The sequence below is a fragment of the Schistocerca americana genome, chromosome 1 (assembly GCF_021461395.2).
Source record: "Schistocerca americana isolate TAMUIC-IGC-003095 chromosome 1, iqSchAmer2.1, whole genome shotgun sequence".
Classification (NCBI taxonomy): Eukaryota; Metazoa; Arthropoda; class Insecta; order Orthoptera; family Acrididae; genus Schistocerca; species Schistocerca americana.
In genome coordinates this window covers 436,495,547-436,519,348 of record NC_060119.1, presented here as the reverse complement: position 1 = coordinate 436,519,348, position 23,802 = coordinate 436,495,547, and the positions used below count along the sequence as shown (strand labels likewise).

At 37.1% G+C, this 23,802-nt stretch overlaps 1 protein-coding gene across 2 annotated transcripts in view; it reads right to left on the bottom strand.

Annotated features, from left to right (window-relative positions):
* Positions 1 to 5,451: 5,451 nt before the first annotated feature.
* The window catches only part of LOC124623384, a 47,385-nt gene continuing 29,034 nt past the window's right edge, over positions 5,452 to 23,802 (bottom strand). The window contains exons 4-5 of one of the 2 annotated variants that reach the window (XM_047149033.1): positions 17,748 to 17,791; positions 5,452 to 5,646 (exon numbers count right to left, since the gene is read on the bottom strand). In XM_047149033.1, the coding sequence (XP_047004989.1) occupies positions 5,618 to 5,646; positions 17,748 to 17,791 (73 nt within the window). In that variant the 3' untranslated portion in view covers positions 5,452 to 5,617. The remainder of the gene's footprint in view (positions 5,647 to 17,747; positions 17,792 to 23,802) is intronic. The other variant, XM_047149034.1, reaches the window with a different exon arrangement.

The window sequence follows — 23,802 nt, the reverse complement described above, 5'->3', positions numbered from 1 at the left end:
GATAACACAGGATGTATTGCTTTTAATTGGTGAAAGGAGAAAATATAAAAATACACCAAGTAAAGCAGGCAAAAGGGAATACTGATATCTAAAAAGTGAGATTGATAAAAGTGTAAAAACGCTAAGTAAATAGGGCCAGAGGGCAAATATAAGGCTGTGGAAGCATGCATAACTATAGGAAAGATAGATTCCACCTATAGGATACTTAAACCGATATTTGGAGAAAAAAGAAGTGCATGTATTAATATTGAAAGCTCAGATAGCAAGCTGGTACTAAGCAAAGAAACTAAGGCTGAAAAATTGAAACTGTACATACAAGGGCTATGCAAGGGAAATTAACTTTCAGGCAACACTGTCATTAGAGAAAAGGAAGTAATGAAGATGAAATGGGAGATATGATATTGTGAGTGGAATTTGACAGAGCACTGAAAATGTGCAGAGCCAGCCCCGACAAAACTATTCCTTCTCATGTACAAGGTATGTGACATGAGTCACATAAAATACTCTCAGACTTTAAGAAGAATGTAATAATTCCAATTCCATAAACGTCAGGCGATGACAGTTGTGAATGATAAGTCATAGCAAAGGACTGGCTCCAATTATTTTCAGAAGAATGGAAAAACTGGTAGAAACTGATCTCAAGCAAGATCAGTTTGGGACCCAGAAAAATGTGGGAACACACGCAAGGCAAAAGTGTCACTATAACTTATCTTAGAAGATAGTTTTAATAAAGGCAAATCTGTATTTATAACAGTTGTAGATTTAGAGAAAGCTTTTGACAATATTGATTGGAATACACGCTCCAAAATTCTGAGAGTATCAGGGATAAAACACAGGGGGCAAAGGTTAATTACAACCCACATGTAAACCAGACTGCAGTTACAAGAATCATAGGTCATGAAAGGAACTAATAGTTGAGAAGGGTTGTAGTGTATCTTTCATTTTATTCAATTTATACACTGAGAAAGCAGTAAAGAAAACGAAAGAGAAATTTGGTTAGGGAATTAAAGTACAATGAGAAGAAATAATAACATTGAGTGTTTGCTGATGACATTCTGATTCTGTCAGAGATAACAAAAGACTTGGAAGGGGGATGAGTTTTGCTGTTTGAGCAACAAAATAACTGATGATAGCTGAAGTAGAGGGGATATAAAATGAAGGCCACATATAATGACAAAATAATTTTTAAGAGAGAGGCATTTGCTGTCACATAATACAAATTTAAGTGCTAGGAAGTCTTCTCTGAAGGTATTTGAAATGTGGACAATAAGCAGTTCATGCAGAAAGAAAATAGAAGCCTTTGAAATGTGATTCTACAGGAGAACGCTGACGACCATATAGGGAGTTTGAAAAACTAATGATGGGACTGGGGAAAAAAATGGCCAAATGTGAGTGATAGATAAGATCTTGAGGGCTAAGGAATTGTTAATATGGTAATGGAAGGAAGAGGGAGGGAGTGGGAGAGAGTGAGTGTGTGTGAGTGTGTGTGTGACTGTGTGTTGTGTGTTTGTGTGTGTGTGTGTGTGTGTGTGTGTGTTTGTCAGGGAGAGGGAGTGGGATGAATTTTAGAGGGAGGCCAAGGCTTCATTATAGTAAGAAGGCTTCTAACTGATGTAGTTTGCAATAATTATGCAGAGATGAAGAGGCTTGCACAGGATAAAGTAACACAGAGAGCTGCATCACACCAGACTTCTGACTGAAGACCACAATGACAACAACAGTTAGTTACCAGTTATGTAAAAACAATTAAATGGAAAGACATGGTAGGTGACTGATCCTATTCCATGTGTGGGGATGGAACACATGTAAAGCAGTTGTCCTTTAAACTGCAGTTTTGTCATTTCTCCCCTGCATTTACATTATAGTTTTCCATGTTTTAGCAGTCACCTTTCCCATTTACTACTTTTAAACATCCTAAATTAAATCACAAATGTTGATGGCAATATCCCTGCGGCCTACATTTCCACTGACATTGCTACTAGCAGATATTCTTTAATCTTCACCAGTAGAATTTATGATCTGTCCGCTTTCCCTCACTAATCTCATCTTGTTATGACCAACACATCTCACCTCCTTCAGACTTTCCATTTTCTTCAATACACACAGACTTTTAGCATTCCATCAACATCAGCCATGCTTCTCTTTATATCACACACAAACACACACACAAAAGTCCCTAATGCAGTAGTTTTCAATGCTCTTAAAATCCCCATCATACAGATCATTAGCCATATTTGTGTGAAAATTTCAGGTAAATGTATGTCATGAAGTACATATCACATCCTGTAATCTATTTCTTATCCAGGTATTATTATATAACACTATTGACATACTTCAAAATTCCCTCGTGAAATAGAGTTAGATACAGATACATATTTCTTAAAATACAAATAAAATCAGAAACATTTTTACTACACCACCATATGAAATTAATTTTCCTTAGAAGCAAAAAATTAGCTATGTTATACAACAAACCACCTGGAGCAATTGATTAAGTAATTCTTTCATATTTTTGTAGGACTGACCATTTCTCACTTTCATTTTTTCCTAATTCATGCAAAGATTGTGAATACATCTTTCTGAATTCTACACATGGGAAAACTAATAGTACCGCAGATATCACATATGAACCAGATGGCTATGGCAATCAACTGTCATCAGGAAACTGCCGCCATACATCAACAGTGCTATACACTTACTTATGCAACTATGACTAGGTAGTGCTGCGTATGGTGAAATCTGTGGCAACCCTGCCCAAGCACAACGTGGAAAGAAATAAGAGCTTGCCACTTTTATGAACATTGTCCTCTGTTGCTCTATGTATGCTTGGATTGATTACAATACTACTGTCATTTGCAAAAAGAACTTATTCTGCTTTTTCTTTACTAGACAGAAAATCATATAAATATATGAGGAACAATGATGGACCTAATACTAAAGCTTGGGGAACCTAATATGTGATTTTTCCCCCAGTCAGAAAAATCTCCCCTGATTACATTGGTTGAATTACTAAATACAACTTTATGCCTCTTTTTTTTTTTTTTTTTTTTTTTTTTTTTTTTGGCTATATCATCAATTCCATAAAACCTCAGTTTAACTAGGAGAATTCTCATTGGTAATATCATCAATTCCATAAAATCTCAGTGTATCTAGGAGAATGTCATGATTCACACAGCCAAATGTCTTAGACAGATTGCAAAAAATATCAATCTGTGCTATTTTGTTATTCAATACTTGTAAAATTTGGTGAATGAATGTGTAAATGGGATTCTCAGTTGAGTAATCCTTCCAGAATCCTTTGATCTACTGAGGATATTATTGCTGCTCAGGAGGGAACTATTCTAGAATATATCAAACTCTCCAAAATTTTGGAAAATGATGTGAGCAGTGAAACAGTTTGGTAGTTATTGACATCTCTTCTATCACATTTTTTGTAGAGCTCTTTAACTGTGGTCTTTAACTGTGGCAAATTTCAATCTCTCTGGAAAAATGCCTTGCGTTAGTGATGCATTCCATTCTTAAGATTCTTTTGGAAACATCGTCAAATCCAGATGAGTTTTTATTTTTGAGAAAGTAGGTAATTTTCTTAATTTCAGAAGGAGAAGTTCGTGCAATATTCATATGACTGAATTTTATGAGAGTTGCTTTTTCAACACACTGCTACAGTTAGTATCTACATTTTCTATTATATTTAAGAAATGATTATTACACATATTTTCTATCTATGACTCATCATTTATAGCCCTTCCATTTGACTCAATAGTCACATTACCCTGTTCTCTTGCAGGTTGTCCTCTGTCTTGTTTCACTATGTTCTCTGTAGGCATATTCTACAAAGTTTATGTGATGGTACTATTCAATCATGATGTACACTGGATTCAAAACTTCTGTTGCTGTTCTCAGCATGGATTGTGCATGTTGTGCGAGTAACATCCTGGTGTGCCACAAAGGCTGGAGGGAGCTATGGGGCTGGCTGTCAGCCATCAATGCGGCAGGTGGGAGTCTCTTCTTGGATCAGCAAGCAAGCAGTAAAAATCAACTGAAGTAATAGTGGTGCCACATGATAGGTCCATCAAGTGCTAAGCCACTACCAAGTTAGGCCAACCAACTGGCTTGTCATCAATGGACTGTTTTGGGCTGGTACCAGTCTGATTCAGTTTGTGCAGAGGAAGACATTGTATGTATAACAGGAAAGTACCTGTGTGTCTTAGGGCCCCATGTTCTCTTATTTGGTGGTTGATCTGTCTGTGAAGACAGTTATTTTGTTGCCAATCAATGACCTGGAATTTCTATAGATTTAGTTTAATTTACCATAAGCTGGGACCCATACAATTTAAGTAACTGTGTCTAATTTGCTTCTTGTCAGTTGGCATAAGATTTATTCAAATGCGTGATATTCAGTGTTGGGCAGCAGACAGCAGATTTTCATAAATTGTTTATGGCACTGTTGGACACCAGGAATAAGGCTAATGTTAGTTATCATGTATTCCAGCAAACTTCCCTTTGGTGATTAATAATTGTGGCATGAAACTGTTTTTTAGTTTTTATGGTATTTTGTGCTGGAGGTACTAGAGGGTATACGTGAGTGCATGATACCTGATTGTTTTTAGTAAATGATTTGAGTTTGTTTTTATGGTAGTTTCAAGACTGATAATTCCTTTTAAAGTAAATTCATTGTATTGTGAATGGGAACTGGGTACATCCCTTGGGGATGGTCTTGTCAATTGGATTTTTGTGTGTAAATAAGTGCTTTTTTTTTTTTTTTTTTTTTTTTTTTTTGTGCATGCATCTCAACCCAGCATCACCACTCCAAATCCTAGTTCCACTACAGTTTATTTCTGCTGTGGGGGTATTTCATAGAATTACATGCAGATTAAATAAATGAAACTGATAAAAAGTAAGGCTTATAAACATTTCTCACAAGTTAATGTTTGAATGCTGACTGTGTTTCAATAAAAAGCTTGTGATAAACTGCTTGATTCATGCAGTTGCATAGTTTACACACTTTTACCCTCCTTACCATGTGTCTAACTTTGTTCTGCAGCTCATTTGATATTGATTTTGGGGGTAAAAAAATCTTCATTAACCTATCTTCATGTTCAGGATTGGTTTCATTGCAGTTATAACACCAGAAACTTTTTGAACTCTTCTCAGATTCTTGGAATTTAATCATTATTGACACTTTATAAACAAAAATTTGACAAATTATAAGCAAACAGTGGTTAACTGTCACAAGTGGCTTGCTCGGCCCATGCGAGCTGACTTCTGCTAATTGGCAACAAATCTGGGTAACTGTTTCACTGAAGAAAACAAAAGCTTAGTCAATTTTGCAGCACATGTAGGTCAATGAGTATTGTAGCACTGTCTGTGAGATCTGATGTCTGCTGCCAAAGCTATTTATGATCTTGCCAATTTTGATTTAAGAACAGGCAATCTGAGTATTACATAATATTGGATAGTGCCAGAGCATAATTTTCTTTATTGTGAATTGTTAATATAGAAAATAAATTACACATATAATTATTACTCTTACAACAATGTAATTTAACTGGAAGATGAATTATGTAAGTAGTAATATTAACACTTGGAATTAACTGTTTCACAAATCTTCAAAGATTCAGCATCTCTGCCCCTTACTTTCCAAACCTGTGAACAATAACAATAAAGTTCATATGGTTAATACTTAAATACATTATCAAAAAAGTAGCTACCTCTGCATTTGTGCAGAATTTCTTACCAGCAAGTGATCTCTTCAAGCATGACAATCAAAAGTAATCACAGGAAGCATTGGTTGTATGTTATAACATTGTGGATATGGCATCAGTAGATTCAATAAAACTTTCTAGTTCATCTTTACAAACTGTTCGCACAATATATCGACAGATAACATCTGTAGACACCCTATAAATTTCATAGACAAGAAATCTAATACACATATTACAGCTTATGGAAAATTATCTTCAACATAGGCTTACAACCAAATTTGCAACCATACTAGTATCAAGATAACATAAATTTTTGAAACAGACAAAATGCGTATTACATGTAAAAAAGCCTCTGAGTGCCACCATCATAGAAATAGCCATGTTTATTTTAATTACAAACCAAACAACAAAAATTATGAATGTGCAATTTTGTTATATTATTAATTAAATTATCTTTTTTTGGAACGTTTTGTCTCATCCAGAAACTTAGGAAACAGAGAAACTGAAATGCTTCCTAATTTTTGTCAGTTCTATCCCAAAGAGAAAATAGCCACATTTGAAATATAAAAATTGCTTCATAATTTTGAATACAAAAACATAGTTCATTCTCAAAACTGCTCACACGAAAATTACTTTTGTGATTTGTAAATCCTGCAAGGGAACATAAAACAGATGTAACCTATTTGTAGAAAACACAAAACTGCAAAACACCTATTTGGCCAAAAGAGTGGAAAACATGCCCAATTCGAATTAAGTATACCAATTTCAGTTCAATATAAACATCATTTTCTCATAAATAATCTTCAATGGTTACTGTAAGAGTTATTCTCAACCTATGTGTTTCACATTTTTCTAGTTTTTAAAATAACATTAACCTGCCTCAAAAGTGTTTAAACTAAAACCAGAACAACAACTCCAACCTGAACCTGGAGGTTTTAGTAGTTTTTGACATATCAATGCAGATGACGCATTGGTTGTCAGGGATGAACAAAAGTAGATGTGTGTTAACATTCACTCTCTAAATGGTTGTCATCACCAATATGTGTGAATACCATAATCAGTTGTGAAACTGTATCAGAATCTACAATTAAACTGTCTGGTGGAAAGTGACATCATGTCCAAGACTATTTATTTAAAGGCAAATGTCAACTTTAACCTACTACCAGAACCTATAATTACAAGCTTACACAAGAAGAAGAAGCAGCCTGGGAGACTACCATCAAAACTTCATCATCAGAAAGCTAAGTACAGTTAATTCAGCTATGCCTTCTTCACTTTGTCTAAATTTAGGTACATTAGTATAGAAGGCAAGTACTAGAATTGTATCATTGTTGTTGTTGTGATCTTCAGTCCTGAGACTGGTTTGATGCAGCTCTCCATGCTACTCTATCCTGTGCAAGCTTCTTCATCTCTCAGTACCTACTGCAACCTACATCCTTTTGAATCTGCTTAGTGTATTCATCTCTTGGTCTCCCTCTATGATTTTTACCCTCCACACTGCCCTCCAATACTAAATTGGTGATCCCTTGATGCCTCAGAACATGTCCTACCAAACGATCCCTTCTTCTAGTCAAGTTGTGCCACAAACTTCTCTTCTCCCCAATCCTATTCAATACCTCCTCATTAGTTATATGATCTACCCATCTAATCTTCAGCATTCTTCTGTCGCACCACATTTCGAAAGCTTCTATTCTCTTCTTGTCCAAACTATTTATCATCCATGTTTCACTTCCATACATGGCCACACTCCATACAAATAATTTCAGAAATGATTCCCTGACACTTAAATCTATATTCGATGTTAACAAATTTCTCTTCTTCAGAAACGCTTTCCTTGCCATTGACAGTCTACATTTTATATCCTCTCTACTTCGACCATCATCAGTTATTTTGCTCCCCAAATAGCAAAACTCATTTACTACTTTCAGTGTCTCATTTCCTAATCTAATTCCCTCAGCATCACCCGACTTAATTCGACTACATTCCATTATCCTCATTTTGCTTCTGTTGATGTTCATCTTATATCCTCCATTCAAGACACTATCCATTCCATTCAACTGCTCTTCCAAGTCCTTTGCTGTCTCTGACAGAATTACAATGTCACCGGCAAACCTCAAAGATATTAGGACAGGTGGCTGAAATGATGTTAGAATGTGACAGTAATTCATAATACAATTCTATATAAATCCATTTGCCCATTGTCTAACTCTGACTTTTCTTCTTTGTCAAAAACAAATCAAGTTTAGTTCAGTTTCTTGTCATAATGGTGTAGTATTGTCAAGTGATCACTTTTTCTTTTTCTATGTCAATAAATATGACGTCTTTCTCATTCCAGAAAAATGGTCACTATAACTTTTCCTACCAACAGAATGATCTCAGCTTTCTTTGAAGCAGAGACACCATAACCACCCCATTGTCAAATTGTTTCCTGGTTTCCAGAGTACAGTGATGAATCCAGCTCTCATCAGTGGTGATACATTAAGGCAAAAAGTCCTTCAGATCTCTCTTTAACCATTCAAAACACAGCTTTGCAGATGAAAATGACACTAGTCTGTGTTTCACCATCATCTGTCAGAGCAGCCATTGAGCTGACCATTTTTTTCATCGTCACCTTTTGATGTATGTTATTACACACAACCCCCACTGTGTTTACTACCTTTTGCACTTTCACTTGATGATCAGCAAGGATCATGTTGTGGACTGTTTCCATGATCTGTTCCTCTAATGACAACTGCTGACCATCCTGCACAGTCCTCACCAGAAACACATATTCAACAATACTTAAATTTTTTTGAACATCCTCCATGGATAAATAGCAAACCATAAAACTATAATAAAATTCTTTCAGTAAATGTAGTACTAATCACATGTAAGTTATCTATTTCATTAAGAAACCCATTTCAATCTCTTATAAGATCATTATCAGACCATTTTGCTCTGTTAAACAGAGTAATCCACTTTCTAAGAGGTCAAAGGACTTAAATACAGATGACATTATACGAAAGTATGGTTGATATATCCTGAGTGATAGATGGAGATGGTGGCATGGAACAGGCTGCTCTGGAGAGACGTGAAGAACACTGCTGAATAAGACTCACTTGCTAGTAGTACAATAGTGAAAGCTCCACCCACCACTTCTGGCATAATGTCACTAACAGCCATTGGTTGTGAGACATGACTATATTCTGCAGAACCCATTAACAAAAATATAATTGCTGCAATTTGTATGAAAATGTTTTGAGGCAAAGTGGCCATTTGGATACACTTTACTAGTGTTCAATTTCTTGACAACACATTTCATTATTTTCAAAAATGCCTTACATGTTTTGGATTCTGTCATTTTCAAAGGATATAAAGTACAACACAAAACAACATTAGCCTTTGAAAATGATGGAATGTTGAATGACATAAGACTATTTTGGAAATAATAAAAAATGTGGTCAAGACATCTGAAAGTTATTAAAAACATAATTATTAGGAGTTTTGTCATATGATCAACAGCTATGGATGTTTGAAATATTATGTAAAAGAAGTAGATCACAAAAATTCAAAAGAAATTATTACCCAATGGCACTGGCTCATATAAATATAAGCTGCCCTCTACAGGGACTTATGGTAGACAAAAGCATAGCAAAGATTGTTTGTTGAATGCCAACTGGTAACCAAGGAAATGACATATGACTCACTATGTTCTAACATCAGTCAAAGATCTTGTAGAACTCAATTGGAAGGAAGGACGTCAACTGGTAATCAAAGAAACAATATAGGAATCAATTAGTTCTGTCATCAGTCATAGATGTTATGGAGTTACCTGTAGCTACATTTTGATGTGTACCTATTATACATATGTACACATACAACTAACTGACTATTATATCTTTAAGGTTGAGTAGATGTAATGTTATTGTTTAAAAGCCAAGCCACTGTATCATGTAAGGTAGAAGCATACCTGTAAAATGTTACAATCCTGCATACAAATTACAAAAGTACAGCAAACTTTGTATGCAAGACTGTAACATTTTATGCTTCTATTTTATTGCACACAATGGCTTGGCTTTTCAATGATAACATTACATCTACTCAACCCTAATGATATAACAATCAGCTAATTGTGTGTGTACATACACATAATAGGTACATGTCAAAATGTAGCTACAGATAACTCCAAAGCATCTGTGAGTGATGACAGTACTCATTGATTTCAATATTGTTTCCTTTGTTACTGGTTGAAGTCCTTCTTTCCAACTGCGTTCTGTAATGTCTTTGATAGACAGAAGAACATATTGAATCATATTTCATTTCCTTGGTTACCAGTTGTCATTCTACCAACCATCTTTGCTATGTTCACATCTACCATAAGTCCCTGTAGAGGGCAGCTTACATTTAAATGAGTCAGTGTCACTGGATAAAGTTTTCTTTTGCACCTTTTTTAAATTGTACAACTTGTACATAATATTTAAAACACCCATAGCTGTTTATTCTATGAGCAAACCTCTAATCAATATAAATTTTTATAAATGGATTCTGCAGAATGTAGCCATGTCTCACAACTATTGGCTATTAGTGATGTTATGTCAGAGGTGGTACATGGGGCTTTCACTGTTTAACTACAAGCAACTGATCCTTATTCAGCAGTGTTCTTCGTGCCTCTCCTGAGCAGCTACTCCATGCTACTGTCTGCCTGTCACCAAGGGTAGATCAGCTATATTTTTATATTACATCATTCTTATGATTGTATTCAAGTCTTTTGCCCCTAAGAAAGTGGATTACTCATTTTCACAGCAGAAAATGGGCTGATGATTTCCTATAAGAGATCAAAATTGGTCTCTGACTGAAATAAATAACTTACATGCAATCAGGACTGCTTTTATTGAAACAATTTTATTAATGCTTAAATTCACTGAAACAAAATCTGTCTGTTGCCATTTATGATAAAACACCACCATTAACAGCATCTAATTTCACATATAAGTGATTCATATTATCCCATCCAAAAGCACAACCTTAGTCACTGACTGATACTGCACTTCTTCCACCTCAGTGAAAACCACACGACACAATTTACTGAAATAGCTGTCAATTCCAAACTAAATTTCATTTTTACTTCAGAGTCATCTAACAGATAGCCTGCAGTGGTAACACAAATTTGCATTAGGATATCTGCCTTCAGACACAGGTGCTGACTGAGCCCTGACATGTTTGCAGCTAAGATGTGGGAGCAATGAAATGACCAAGCTGATCGCAATATGACCAATAGAAGGCCTAAGCTCAATATACTTTCAAAATATGTGGAAATTCAATGCAGCTGGCAGCTATAAGAAAATTGGTTTTAATTAAATCTTGGTTGTACGTTATGTAACACAGGAAAGTTTGGTACTTCAGAATGCTCATTTTTTCATCAGAAGGCATGGATATTGAATGTTAGCATAGAGACTGATAAGGAATTCACCTCAAGGGAAAATAACAGATGGAAATTGGTTAAAAATAAATTGTTCAGTGTCTGTGACATATTGCAACAATCGGATCAAAAGAAAGTCTTGAGAAGCATGCACTCCTTTCTTATACCTCAATTCTATTTGCAGATGAGTATACTCTGCCAATTTCCAGTACAGTGTACTCTTTCCCCACCAAAAAATTCTCATTTACCTCAAGAAACAAACAAGCAATGTACAATGGACATCACTAAGATAATACAAAGATGCCTCCTTATCTAGCATGTTTTATCAAAATATGAATGGAGACTCACATTTTCTTAAACTTTGCTATTTTTCAAATTAATCCTCCTTTTTTTAAAAAAAAATTAAAAATGAAGAAGAAGCAGAAGAAGAATGAGGATAAAATACACATTCACAAATACATATTGTTGCAGCACTGTCTTTTAACATGGAATATGTAACCCGGAGTAAAGCAAACAGATAGCTAATAATCTTTCCTTCACAGGGGCCACATAGTACATAGACATTTTTCTTTTTTTCCCCATAGGAATGACATCTTTTTGTAAGTCTCCGTGTATCAGTGAATTACTATTTTATAATACTTCAGCCACCCAATCATTGTGAGATCAAAATTTCATTTAGCGTCTAAAATGAGTATACTTACACTCTGAGTATGGAGTATCAGAAAATATTTAATAACAATAACAATAAGAGGCTGTTATCAATGTGTATTACAAGGACATGTTAAGTGTCTTGCCAAATAAATATCTTTTCCTGATAATACCTCCATTAAAGCAAAGATCATGTGGCTCACATCGTGGTCCTTCTTTGTTGTGATCTCTGCCACTGTTTTGTTAACATAATGCCACCTGTTGCAGCTATGCAATGTCTGTCACCATCTGCAGCCAACTCCCAGAGGTACTCCACAACAGTCATCGACCTGATGTGGGTACCCAGCACACTGCTAATGGGCACTACCCCTACTAGCTGCAGGACTAAAGCTATGCCTAGTTCTGATGTCACTGGGGGCTACACTGGTACCTTCCAGCTGAGGGTCCATTGCTGGCTGCTATCTACTGACTTCAGGGCACCTACCCACAAGTCCATGGCTCGTACTTGGGACTGACTTTCTGATAGGTCTTCGCCTGTATTACGTGTGTGCACTCTGTTACTGCAGCCTTGCATCTGTGGGCCATTGTTGCTGCGCCCTGTGCTTGGGTCCTTGGTTCACCTCCTTGCTCTTATGCTTCCTGCATTGAGTCACAAGTCTACACCATACTGTGGGACTGAATTGCTACAGAGCTCACTGCAGCTGTGTGTTGGCCTCCTGCATGAGACTGGCATGGCACTGCACTCATCAAGATGCTAACAATGTAACTTTGACACTAGTGCCACCTGCCTAGCATGGTGATTCTAGTGTGCTGGCTGTCTCCCAAAGCATAAGAACACACCACAGTCCAGGACAAGCCTCCATCATGAGGTGGCGAGTGCAGCAACAAAAGGTTTTGACTGCTTTACTTTATATAGTAAATAGATGACTTTATGACAGCGATCTATCTGGCTCTTCATACCTGTTGGCCCACCAAACATCCTGCGTTATCATTGGGGTGAGCTCATTGACACAAAAGCCATCCAAACACCTGCGACACAGGAATTTGGGAGGATGAGACCGCAGCTGAATGAGTTAGGAATGTGACAGATTGGTATATGCACTACACTGGTGAGGTTGAGCAGTACACAACATCGATGAGAGGTGTATTGAGAGAGAGGTGACAGAACAGACAAAGTGGAAACTGTTGGGTAGAAAGTTTGGTTGCAGGAAGAATGAAGTTAGGGTCCTGGGGGTAAGGGTGGAGGTGAGTGTGGGGCATGGGAATTACAGAACTGAGGGATGTTTTGCAAGGGTAGCTAACTCTGCAATACTCAGAGAAGATGGTATGGGGAGAATGACCCAGAGGGCTGCGAGGGTTGTGAAGCAGCCATTCAAATCAAGTATGCTTTGCTCAGGAATGAGTTTTATCACTGAGTTTTATCTGTAAAACAGAACAAGCTGGAACTTACCGTCTGCTCTTATTAAACCCCTGTTACTAAGCTTTTTACTTATTTTTCATTTTTTTATTCAATTATCTACAAAATACTTCTATAATATGTACTCAAATTTATCAAAACTTTGATTACACTTTGCCTCACTTAAAATCATCATTCTGATTTTGCTGCTCAATGTACTTATTTCGTTAGTATAATTAATTTTCTTAAAAACTATGTTAATTAAAAGTTATTAACAACTGTAAACTACACTACAGTACAAGATAGGGATCTTTGACTGAGTTAATCAGTCAGTTTAGGTATGTTGACACCAATCATGAGAAAGGCTAGAATCCAGGTAACCGTAATCAAAGTCTGAATATACTGAAATTACTTTTGGTAGTTGTAACATTATGCCTGCCAGATTCCGCTTTTTACCAATATAATTTTGTTGCTCTATTTCTTCTGAATCAGATTATGCTTTTCATTAATTAATTAAGTCATTCAAAAGAATTTGCATAAATTTTCGATGATTATAAATCTAAAAATGGCACCTGTACTTGCAAATGGGATATTCCCAATGCAGATGAATAAAATGTTTTCAAGAATATTTAGCATTTTTCCATGTTTTTTAAGCCAAGTGACTCATAACATACAACTCATCTGAATTGGGAGAATCTGAACTAGCCACTTTTCAAAACATTGTTTACTTTAAAAAATCACAATATGCTCTGACATCAGTCTTTATAAAAATAACTACCACCCCAAAATAGTTGGTCAAGGCTTGGAAATCACAAGGAAACATCTAGGCAAAAGAGCAGGAACTCATGCCCAGTTAGTGCTACGAAAAGTCTGTACCTAATATATTAGCAACATTTTGGACAGTCTCAACAACAATGTGTCCAGTTGCCATCCACAGTAATCTATCATCAGCAAAAATGCATCCAGTGCACCCATGTGACTCTATGAGTTACTGTCTTCAACTTTTAAACAGTGTTAAGTCTTCTGATTTTTACTTTGGGCAAATGTACAAATACTTTGGAATTCTGATTATGTACTGTATTGTAGGAAATATTTGCCTATTTGTGTCACTTATTAAGAAATGAGGTGTATTTATTGATTATCTGAAATGGAGTCACTACTGCCATAGTTATTCTCCATCAAATTAGACTGGTACCAGGTAATGTGAAGTGCCTGACACTGCCATATGACTAATTAGTACAGTCAAGATGCCAACAGGTAGACGTTAAATTTTGTGAGTACTGGAGCAGATCATAGTATTGGATACCTTGGTAATAGGTGTGTGTAAGGCCCCATTATTTGAAGAATTGCCTAGTGCACCTTATTGCAGTATTTCCCATAATATCTATACAGCAGTCTGACAAACTTTATCTCATGATTTTTTTGATGTTGATGAGCAACACTCATACAACATTTTTTAAAGAAGCACACCACCATCTGACTGTTTTATTGTTTATTTACGCACAACCCAAAACAAAACAAAAATTGCACACAGCAAGACCATGTAAAATGTCTTAAACAATGAATGTAAATTAGTGTATAATTATGAAATATGTACTTACATTTTATGTCTTTAACATATATTGCGGGACCCTTAAACATACTGACAAGCTCAAAATTGACCATAAATTAAGAAAAATATTGGCTCCCCACAAAATGCCAGATGTAAAAGCACTATCTTGTAACAAATCGGTAAATAATCATAGGAGCATGTCATATTTAGTAAAAACAGGCTTACATTGGTAAATAAAAGATAGCACAGGTCCTTAAAACTTTATGATGGTAAAATCAAAGAGTATGAGTAATAGAATAACCAATTACTACAATGACAAAGTGTCATAGATATATGACTGTTAATGTTACACATCTTCATACTATCTATAATAATGGGAGAATGACCAGAAGACATGGGGGAGGGGGGGGGGGGCTTATCCCCTGTGTCTTCTGGTCTCTCTCCCATTCTCTCATATCCTGCTCTCTGCCTTGCCAGCACTACTATACTAACCTAATCTATTGAAGACATTTTATATTTTTTGAAATTTTACATGGTCTATACGCAATTTTTGGTTTTGGCAAATACTTTAAAATGGCATAAAAGGCCAAAAACTAGGTTGTACTTAAATAAACAATAAAACTCACATGGCAGGGTGTTCCTTTAAAAATTTATCCAGCAAAACTCAGAGCTGAAGAAGATTTTGCAGGAAAGTCATCCCATACGTGCTCTTGACCATAGTTTAGAGGTGAACATTAATTGGGTAGACATCTGGTTGGTGGTTAAGCCCTCAAGATGTATAAAAGTTGCTGAAGAATTTGTACATGGCATGCCTAATGTCATATGTGGCCCTGCCTCTGATGACATAGAATAAGCCTGTGATGGAACTAAAGTAGGATGTGGTGGGTGGGTGAACTGGTTGGGTCTTGCACTTGAGTCTTCCACAGAGATCTGACTCATGTCAAGGGGATGGAATTTGGTATGGCATGATGTCCCTTTTGAGTGGGTTATATCCTTGTGGAAGATGCTTTGGAAGAAACAAAAATTAAAGAGAATAAAGCAAATGAGCAGCAGAAAACTGCACTACAATGAAAACTCAGGGAAGGAAAGGACCTATAATGAAAGGAAACATTGTTTTGCCACTATAAGCTTGCTGCATCAAAAACACACCTTTCAACATCAGTCAACAAAAACAGTAACATTCACAATGACATTGAAAAATTGTCTGTTAGCAACAGCAATAACAGAACCAGCAACAGAAGTTCAAAGAATGTGCTTTTCTTTAATCTCTATCTCTCTTACATTTCTGATAAGAGCAAAATCAGTTATTGAAATAGTATTGATATATTAATTACTGTTGCAGACTTTTTTGGCCATGGCACTGAAAACCTAGTAATGAACTGTTTTTATTTTCGGTATGTCAGGAAACAAGTTCGTGAAGTGAGACACACAGAAATAAGGCACAATTTCAACATTAATTACTGGCAAGTAGTAATATTACACTGGGATGGAAAGCTGTTCCCAGCACTCACATATGCTGTAAGAGTTGACAGACTAGCAATAACAGTAATTTGTCAAGGCAAGTACACTATGTGATCAAAAGCATCCAGACACCTCGCTGAAAATGACTTACAAGTTCATGGCACCCTCCATTGACTTCCACTCTCAAAGGTATATGTTCAGTGAGGTGCTGGAAGGTTTCTTGGGAAATGGCAGCCCATTCTTCATGGATTACTGCACTGAGGAGAGGTATCAATGTTGGTCGGTGAGGCCTGGCACATCGTCGGTGTTCCAAAACATCCCAAAAGTGTTCTATAGGATTCAAGTCAGGACACTGTGCAGGCTAGTCCATTACAGGGATGTTATTGTTGTGTAACCACACCGCCACAGACTGTGCATTATGAACAGGTGCTTGATTGTGTTGAAAGATGCAATCACCATCCCTGAATTGCTATTCAACAGTGGGAAGCAGGAAGGTGCTTAAAACATCAGTGTAGGCCTTTGCTGTGATAGTTCCATGCAAAACGACAAGCGGTGCAAGACCCCTCCGTGAAAACCATGACCACATCATACTACCACCACCTCCGAATTTTACTGTTGGCACTACATACGCTGGCAGATGACGTTTACCAGGCATTCGCCATATCCACACCCTGCCATTGGATTTCCACATTGTGTACCATGATTTGTCATTCCACACAACGCTTTTCCACTGTTCAATCATCCAATGTTTAGGCTCCTTACACCAAGTGAGGTGTCATTTGGCATTTACCAGCGTGATGTGTGGCTTATGAGCAGCCACTTGACAATCAAATCCAAGTTTTCTCACCTCCTGCCTAAATGTCATAGTACTTGCAGTGGATCCTGATTCCATTTGGAATTCCTGTGTGACTGTCTGGACAGATGTCTGCCTATTACACATTATGACCCTCTTAAACTGTTGGCAGTCTCTGTCAGTCAACATACGAGGTCGGCTTGTATGCTTTTGTGCTGTACATGTCCCTTCGTGTTTCCACTTCACTATCACATTGGAAACAATGGACCTGGGGATGTTTAGGAGTGTGGAAATCTCACATACAGACGTGTGACACAAGTGACACCCAACCACCTGATCACATTCAAAGTCTGTGAGTTCCGCAGAGTGCCCCATTCTGCTCTCTGATGATGTCTAATGACTACAGATATGGATCACCGGGCAGTAGGTGGCAGCAGAATGCACCTAATGTGAAAAATGTATGTTTTTGGGGGTGTCCAGATACTTTTGATCATGTGGTGTAGCAGTTTCTGGGAGTCTCTAAATTCTCAAAAACCTCAGAATAATTTCTCAAACAGTTGGGAAGTGGGTTATAACTGACAAAATTCAGGCACTTTGCTGTAGTATGGCAGAAAAAACATAGCACAGTTAAAAATGTTCAGTTATGATTTGTTTTACCTCCTTTGCCATAATAATGTTTTTGGGTTAATTTTGAAAAGCTATTTTAGCACACTGATGGCTCCATCTTTTTGTCCAGAAATGGCATTATGTAAAAGATAAAGAGATACTGAGATAAAACTTTATAAGAGACTTACATAACTGGTGGTAATAAAGTACATGATGATTTCTTGACCACCACCTGTCCACACAGAAACAGCAGTCAGTTAGGTGGCAAAGGCAGTTTACACTTTAAAGATCAGTTCCTGTTGCCTCATAAAGAGTACAATTTAAAAAGAATTTTATTTCCTTGCTTGGAAGTACACAGTGGCACATCTATGGTAACTGGTGCCCAGGGCAGACTTCAAATCCATCCTCCCTCTTTGACCCCCACACCCTCATTCCCCTCCACTTCCCCACTCTTGCCCCTGCTGGCATCACCCAATGTTGGTGCTTTAACTGTTTATTCATTTATTGAGGTGAACATTGGTTTACAATTAAGTAAAGGGATCAATTTTTAATAACTATTTTTTGTATGATACAATTCAAAACTTGTGTCAACAAAAAGCCCAGAACAACAATACTTGCAACAATAGTGCAGCTCCATTTTCATTTTTTCCTTGCTGATTAATGGAAAGCTACAAAAAACAAAATACTAAGATCAAAATAAATCCTTCACACTTTTGTTTCGTTGGTTCACTTAGCATAACAATAGTGAGTCTATCTAGTAGCTGACAACAAGAAGCAAGCAATTCTGTGCAGGGAGTGAAAGCTGTTACAGACTCTTACTCAACACAGTTGAGTCCTAATTTGCTAATAATTCTCTTTCATACATTTCTACCACGTTGAAATTTTAGTGCTCTCCCGTTCATGTTTTTCTTTTTCCACTTCACTTTCTTCCTTCTCCTTCTTTCCTTTTTCTTTTGCCTTTTTTTCCCGACTCAAAACTGGTCACTCTTTCCTCCTCCTCCCCCCCTCCCCCCCCTCCCCCCCTGCCATCTCCTAGTTATCCCACTGACTGTATGTAACAAATTGGTTTTTGTTATCAGAAGCAATTCAGGGATATTCTCATGATTTCCTATTCATACGTCAAGTAATACATATCAGAATATTCCTCTTACATGTTTCATGTTTGAGGATTTGCAGCTGTTTCCTCATTTTAACATTACAATGACATCTGTCAGTTCAAACACTTCATCAAAGAAACCTTAAAATCAGTAGACTGGACATGAAATAAGCAGAAAGACATCCCTGGTTCTTAGCTCTTGAAATTAACTTCATGCTTATTTGATGATTATGTTTAAGCAAATATGTTTCTGGGTATGCCGCAAGTAAACAAATGTGAAGAAGAGTAACAAGGAAAAAATCAGCTAAAGAGTTACATTAGGTACCGGTAACAAAGTAATTTTTCTTCCTTTACAAAGACTGATTTCTCATTTTATCTAACTTCTAATATGAAACAGTTCCTCAGGAGATTTTCTACTGCCATTGACTTCCGCAAGTAGGACCTCTCACTGTGGAATGATAAGACTTGTTACAAACGTGGAAATGAAAAATTTCCATCAATTGTAATGAATGACTCTGAGGAAACATGTATCAAATCTGTTCAAGATTACAACAACATTCTCACGAAAGATGAATCTGAAAAACAGTTTGCTTTATGGATTGTTGCTACTAATCATAAAAATTACCCAACTCCTACCAACTCTTGCTCTACAGTAAACTGATGTTCAATGTCTGATCATTCACAACATATTTTCATTATATAGAAGATATAAATAAATAAATGTCTGTTTAGTTTATAGAACTTGTGTGCTTTATTAACAAAATCCCAATTTTTCACATTTTCAGGAATTTTTGAAAATATTTTTGGGAAATTTGATTCATAACATTTTTAAACAAGTTTTGGAGTGGCCTTAACATGTCCACACCAATTTCTCTTAGAATAAAAGAGAAAATAGAGTGTGTGGAAAAGAGTGATGTATTCCTGAATGGAATTAACCTTTGCACATCCTTGGTTCGAACTTGAAAACCTTTGGGGTCACCTATCAGTTGTCCAAGTGAGTGGTAGGGCACAGACTGCTTTATTATTATTATTATTATTATTATTATCATCATAGTTGTTATTGAGATATGATTAGGAAGTGAAAGCAGGAAAATTTCTCCTTTCAGAAAACTGCCTTTAGCTAAGGACCATCAAAGTGAGAATGATGCAGATGTAGCAGCAGTGATTACCAAAGAACAAAGGACTGTTAAAGGACTCCTTACCCTCTCCCTTAAAACCCACATCCTTTCGTCTTTCCCCCTCCTTCCCTCTTTCCTGATGAAGCAACCGTTTGTTGCGAAAGCTTGAATTTTGTGTGTATGTTTGTGTTTGTTTGTGTGTCTATCGACCTGCCAGCACTTTCGTTTGGTAAGTCACATCATCTTTGTTTTTAGATATACAAGTATATAAATATATACATGTTCAGTAAACCACAGGCAAGGTGTTAGGAAGAAGTGCTGCTTCAGGTAGTAGCCATGGGTGAGATGCAGGCCCTCAGTCACAGGAAAGCTTGGGGGCAGTGTACCAGACACAAACATATTCAAATCAAATGCAGGGCTAATTCAATTGCTAGATGACTTAGGGTCTTTATGGAAAGATTTTTCATAAGAGGACCAGGTAGTAAGAGTGACTGGGGCAGAAATGTCGCTTATGAGATAAGTGACGCCCTAAACAAGATAGCTTCCTTGACATGACACTGACACACACTTTGTTGAGTTGTTCTGGGGTCATGATCAACCACATCTTAACCGAACTTTGAGGCAGATTAATGTGGGTTTAGAGATGGCACTGACAACAACCGATTTTGCACATGCTGCTCTAGTGCCTATTGGAATTATCAATAGATGGAGTTCAACTAGGCATGACTTACACATGAGGGCCCATTGATACAGTTTATTCATGAAAGTATAGGGGATAAATCTCAAACCATACATAGTCAAATACCTATTATCATGGGTAGGAGAAGTAGGCCTTCTTTAGTATAAATCCAAGCAACAGGTTCTTCTACCTAAAGAGTATGTCCAGCAGTTTAAAAAACTCTGAAACAATCATTCACAAGATAGATTCTAACACATGAAATGACCATAGGTAAAAGTAATGTGGGACATTTCACAAACTTAACAGTCCCTCGTCAAAACATGCAATCAATGAAAACTAAAACGTAATAATTTGAAGTTGAGTTCCAATCTCTGGAGTGCATGGTAGTTTGTGTCACTGAGCACCATTTTTTAGACACAGAAATCCAGCAAGTAATATTCTCATCATATGAAAAGACAGGCTCTTACTGTAGGAATACTTCAAAGGATGGAGGATCATGCCTTTAGATCAGAAAAGGAACACAGTTCAAATCATGACATGGCGTTAGTACAGTAAGTGAAGACAATAACTCGAAATATCCACTTCTGAATTAACAGGGCCTGATATTATCATGAAATTAATAATTTTGATTGTGGATCATCATATCAGTGGACACTTTTTCAATAAATTGACATACATACTAAATAAAGTCTCAAGTGCAAATGTCAACATAATTTTGTGTGATATCATTAACACAAAAACAGATATCATAAATGAAGCTAGTAGCACTGTCATAAACATTATTGAGAGCTTTGGCACGCCCCTATTGGTCAATACCGCAACAATAATTTCTACAATAACTACACCAGTAATTAACCATGTGACCACGGATATGGACAGGGAGAAGTGTGATGCATCTGTAAAAGATCTTGGACTATAAGACTTTTTCTGCCAAATAACAACAGTAAAATCAGGTGTGAATAAAGTCTCTAAATTGCAAGCCTACAAAAGATCTTTATCAGAAATCAAAACATAAAATTTCTCTACAGAATTAATAAACAAAAGATGGGATGAATTTTATAGAAACACCAATGTAAATGTCACTTTCACTAAATTCTTAACATTATTTATACCGAACTTTGGAAAAACATTTCCGAAGGTATCACATTAGTGTTAATGTCTTACAAAAGCCATTGGGTAACAGAAAGTATTAAGTAGTCCTCCCAAACCCTTAAACAACTCAGTTTCATGAAAAAGAGTCATAATGAGACAAAGTTCTTAAATTACTATCGTAGTACAAAAAGATTCACAGGAAGGTGCTGATTGCTGCAAAAATACAATACAGAGAATAAAAGCAAATTAGTCTGCTAGATCATAAAAAAAGAAAGAGGGAGCAACAGAAAAACTTTTAATACCATCTATATCTACATCTATATATGTATACTACACTGCAAGTTATTGTATGTTGTGAGGCAGAGGTTCCTTTGTACCACAACTTGTCCTTTCCTTTACTGTTCCACTCACAAATAGAGTGAGGCGAAAATGATTATCTGTATGCCTCCATGTGACCCCTAACTTTCCAAGTATTGCAGAGAAGTTACAACAAAAATTTTCCAAAACAAAGGTAAAACCATTAAATAATTACGTAACTAAGTACAATGATGTTACTACCAACCAGATAGCATGAAGTCAGTAAAACTGTACAAATACTAAAAAACAAAAAGCCAGTTGACTTAGATGAACTACCAACATTTGTACTGAAACAAAATTTTTTAGATGTTTCTAAGGCTTCTGATGTTGCTGACCATAAGATTTTACTAAGTAACTAGAAATGTAAGCAACAAGAGGGGTAGCTGATGACTGGTTCTGATCACACATAGCGGATAGGGTACAAAGAGTAGAGATAACACATACATCAAACATGCCTAAATTCGTAGTAAAGCATTTATCACAACCAAAACATTGATATAGAAGTTCCTCAGGGTGTCATATTAGGACCAATACTGTTGTTGATATACATCAATGACTTTACAAGCACTGTTAGTTATAGGGAAAAAATTCTCCTTGCTGGTGAGAGTAATATTATAGTCACTGCAAAAACAAGAGAACTCCTTGCAGAGAAAACAAATGAAACTACACTACTGGCCATTAAAATTGCTACATCAAGAAGAAATGCAGATGATAAACGAGTATTCATTGGACAAATATATTATACTAGAACTGACATTTGATTACATTTTCACGCAGTTTGGGTGCATAGATCCTGAGAAATCAGTACCCGAACAACCAGCTCTGGCCGTAATAACGGCCTTGATAGGCCTGGGCATTGAGTCAAACAGAGCTTAGATGGTGTGTACAGGTGCAGCTGCCCATGCAGCTTCAACACGATGCCACCGTTCGTCAAGAGTAGTGACTGGCGTATTGTGATGAGCCAGTTGCTTGGCCACCATTGACCAGACATTTTCAGTTGGTGAGAGATTAGATTAGATTAGTTTTTCATTCCACAGATCCGTGCTGAGGAGATCCTCGTGGATGTGGAACATGTCAAAATTATTATTATTATTATTATTTTATTATTATTATTATTATTTGAAAGCTGAAATAACAATACTAATAGAATGAATATACACTCCTGGAAATTGAAATAAGAACACCGTGAATTCATTGTCCCAGGAAGGGGAAACTTTATTGACACATTCCTGGGGTCAGATACATCACATGATCACACTGACAGAACCACAGGCACATAGACACAGGCAACAGAGCATGTACAATGTCGGCACTAGTACAGTGTATATCCACCTTTCGCAGCAATGCAGGCTGCTATTCTCCCATGGAGACGATCGTAGAGATGCTGGATGTAGTCCTGTGGAACGGCTTGCCAGGCCATTTCCACCTGGTGCCTCAGTTGGACCAGCGTTCGTGCTGGACGTGCAGACAGCGTGAGACGACGCTTCATCCAGTCCCAAACATGCTCAATGGGGGACAGATCCGGAGATCTTGCTGGCCAGGGTAGTTGACTTACACCTTCTAGAGCACGTTGGGTGGCACGGGATACATGCGGACGTGCATTGTCCTGTTGGAACAGCAAGTTCCCTTGCCGGTCTAGGAATGGTAGAACGATGGGTTCGATGACGGTTTGGATGTACCGTGCACTATTCAGTGTCCCCTCGACGATCACCAGTGGTGTACGGCCAGTGTAGGAGATCGCTCCCCACACCATGATGCCGGGTGTTGGCCCTGTGTGCCTCGGTCGTATGCAGTCCTGATTGTGGCGCTCACCTGCACGGCGCCAAACACGCATACGACCAACATTGGCACCAAGGCAGAAGCGACTCTCATCGCTGAAGACGACACGTCTCCATTCGTCC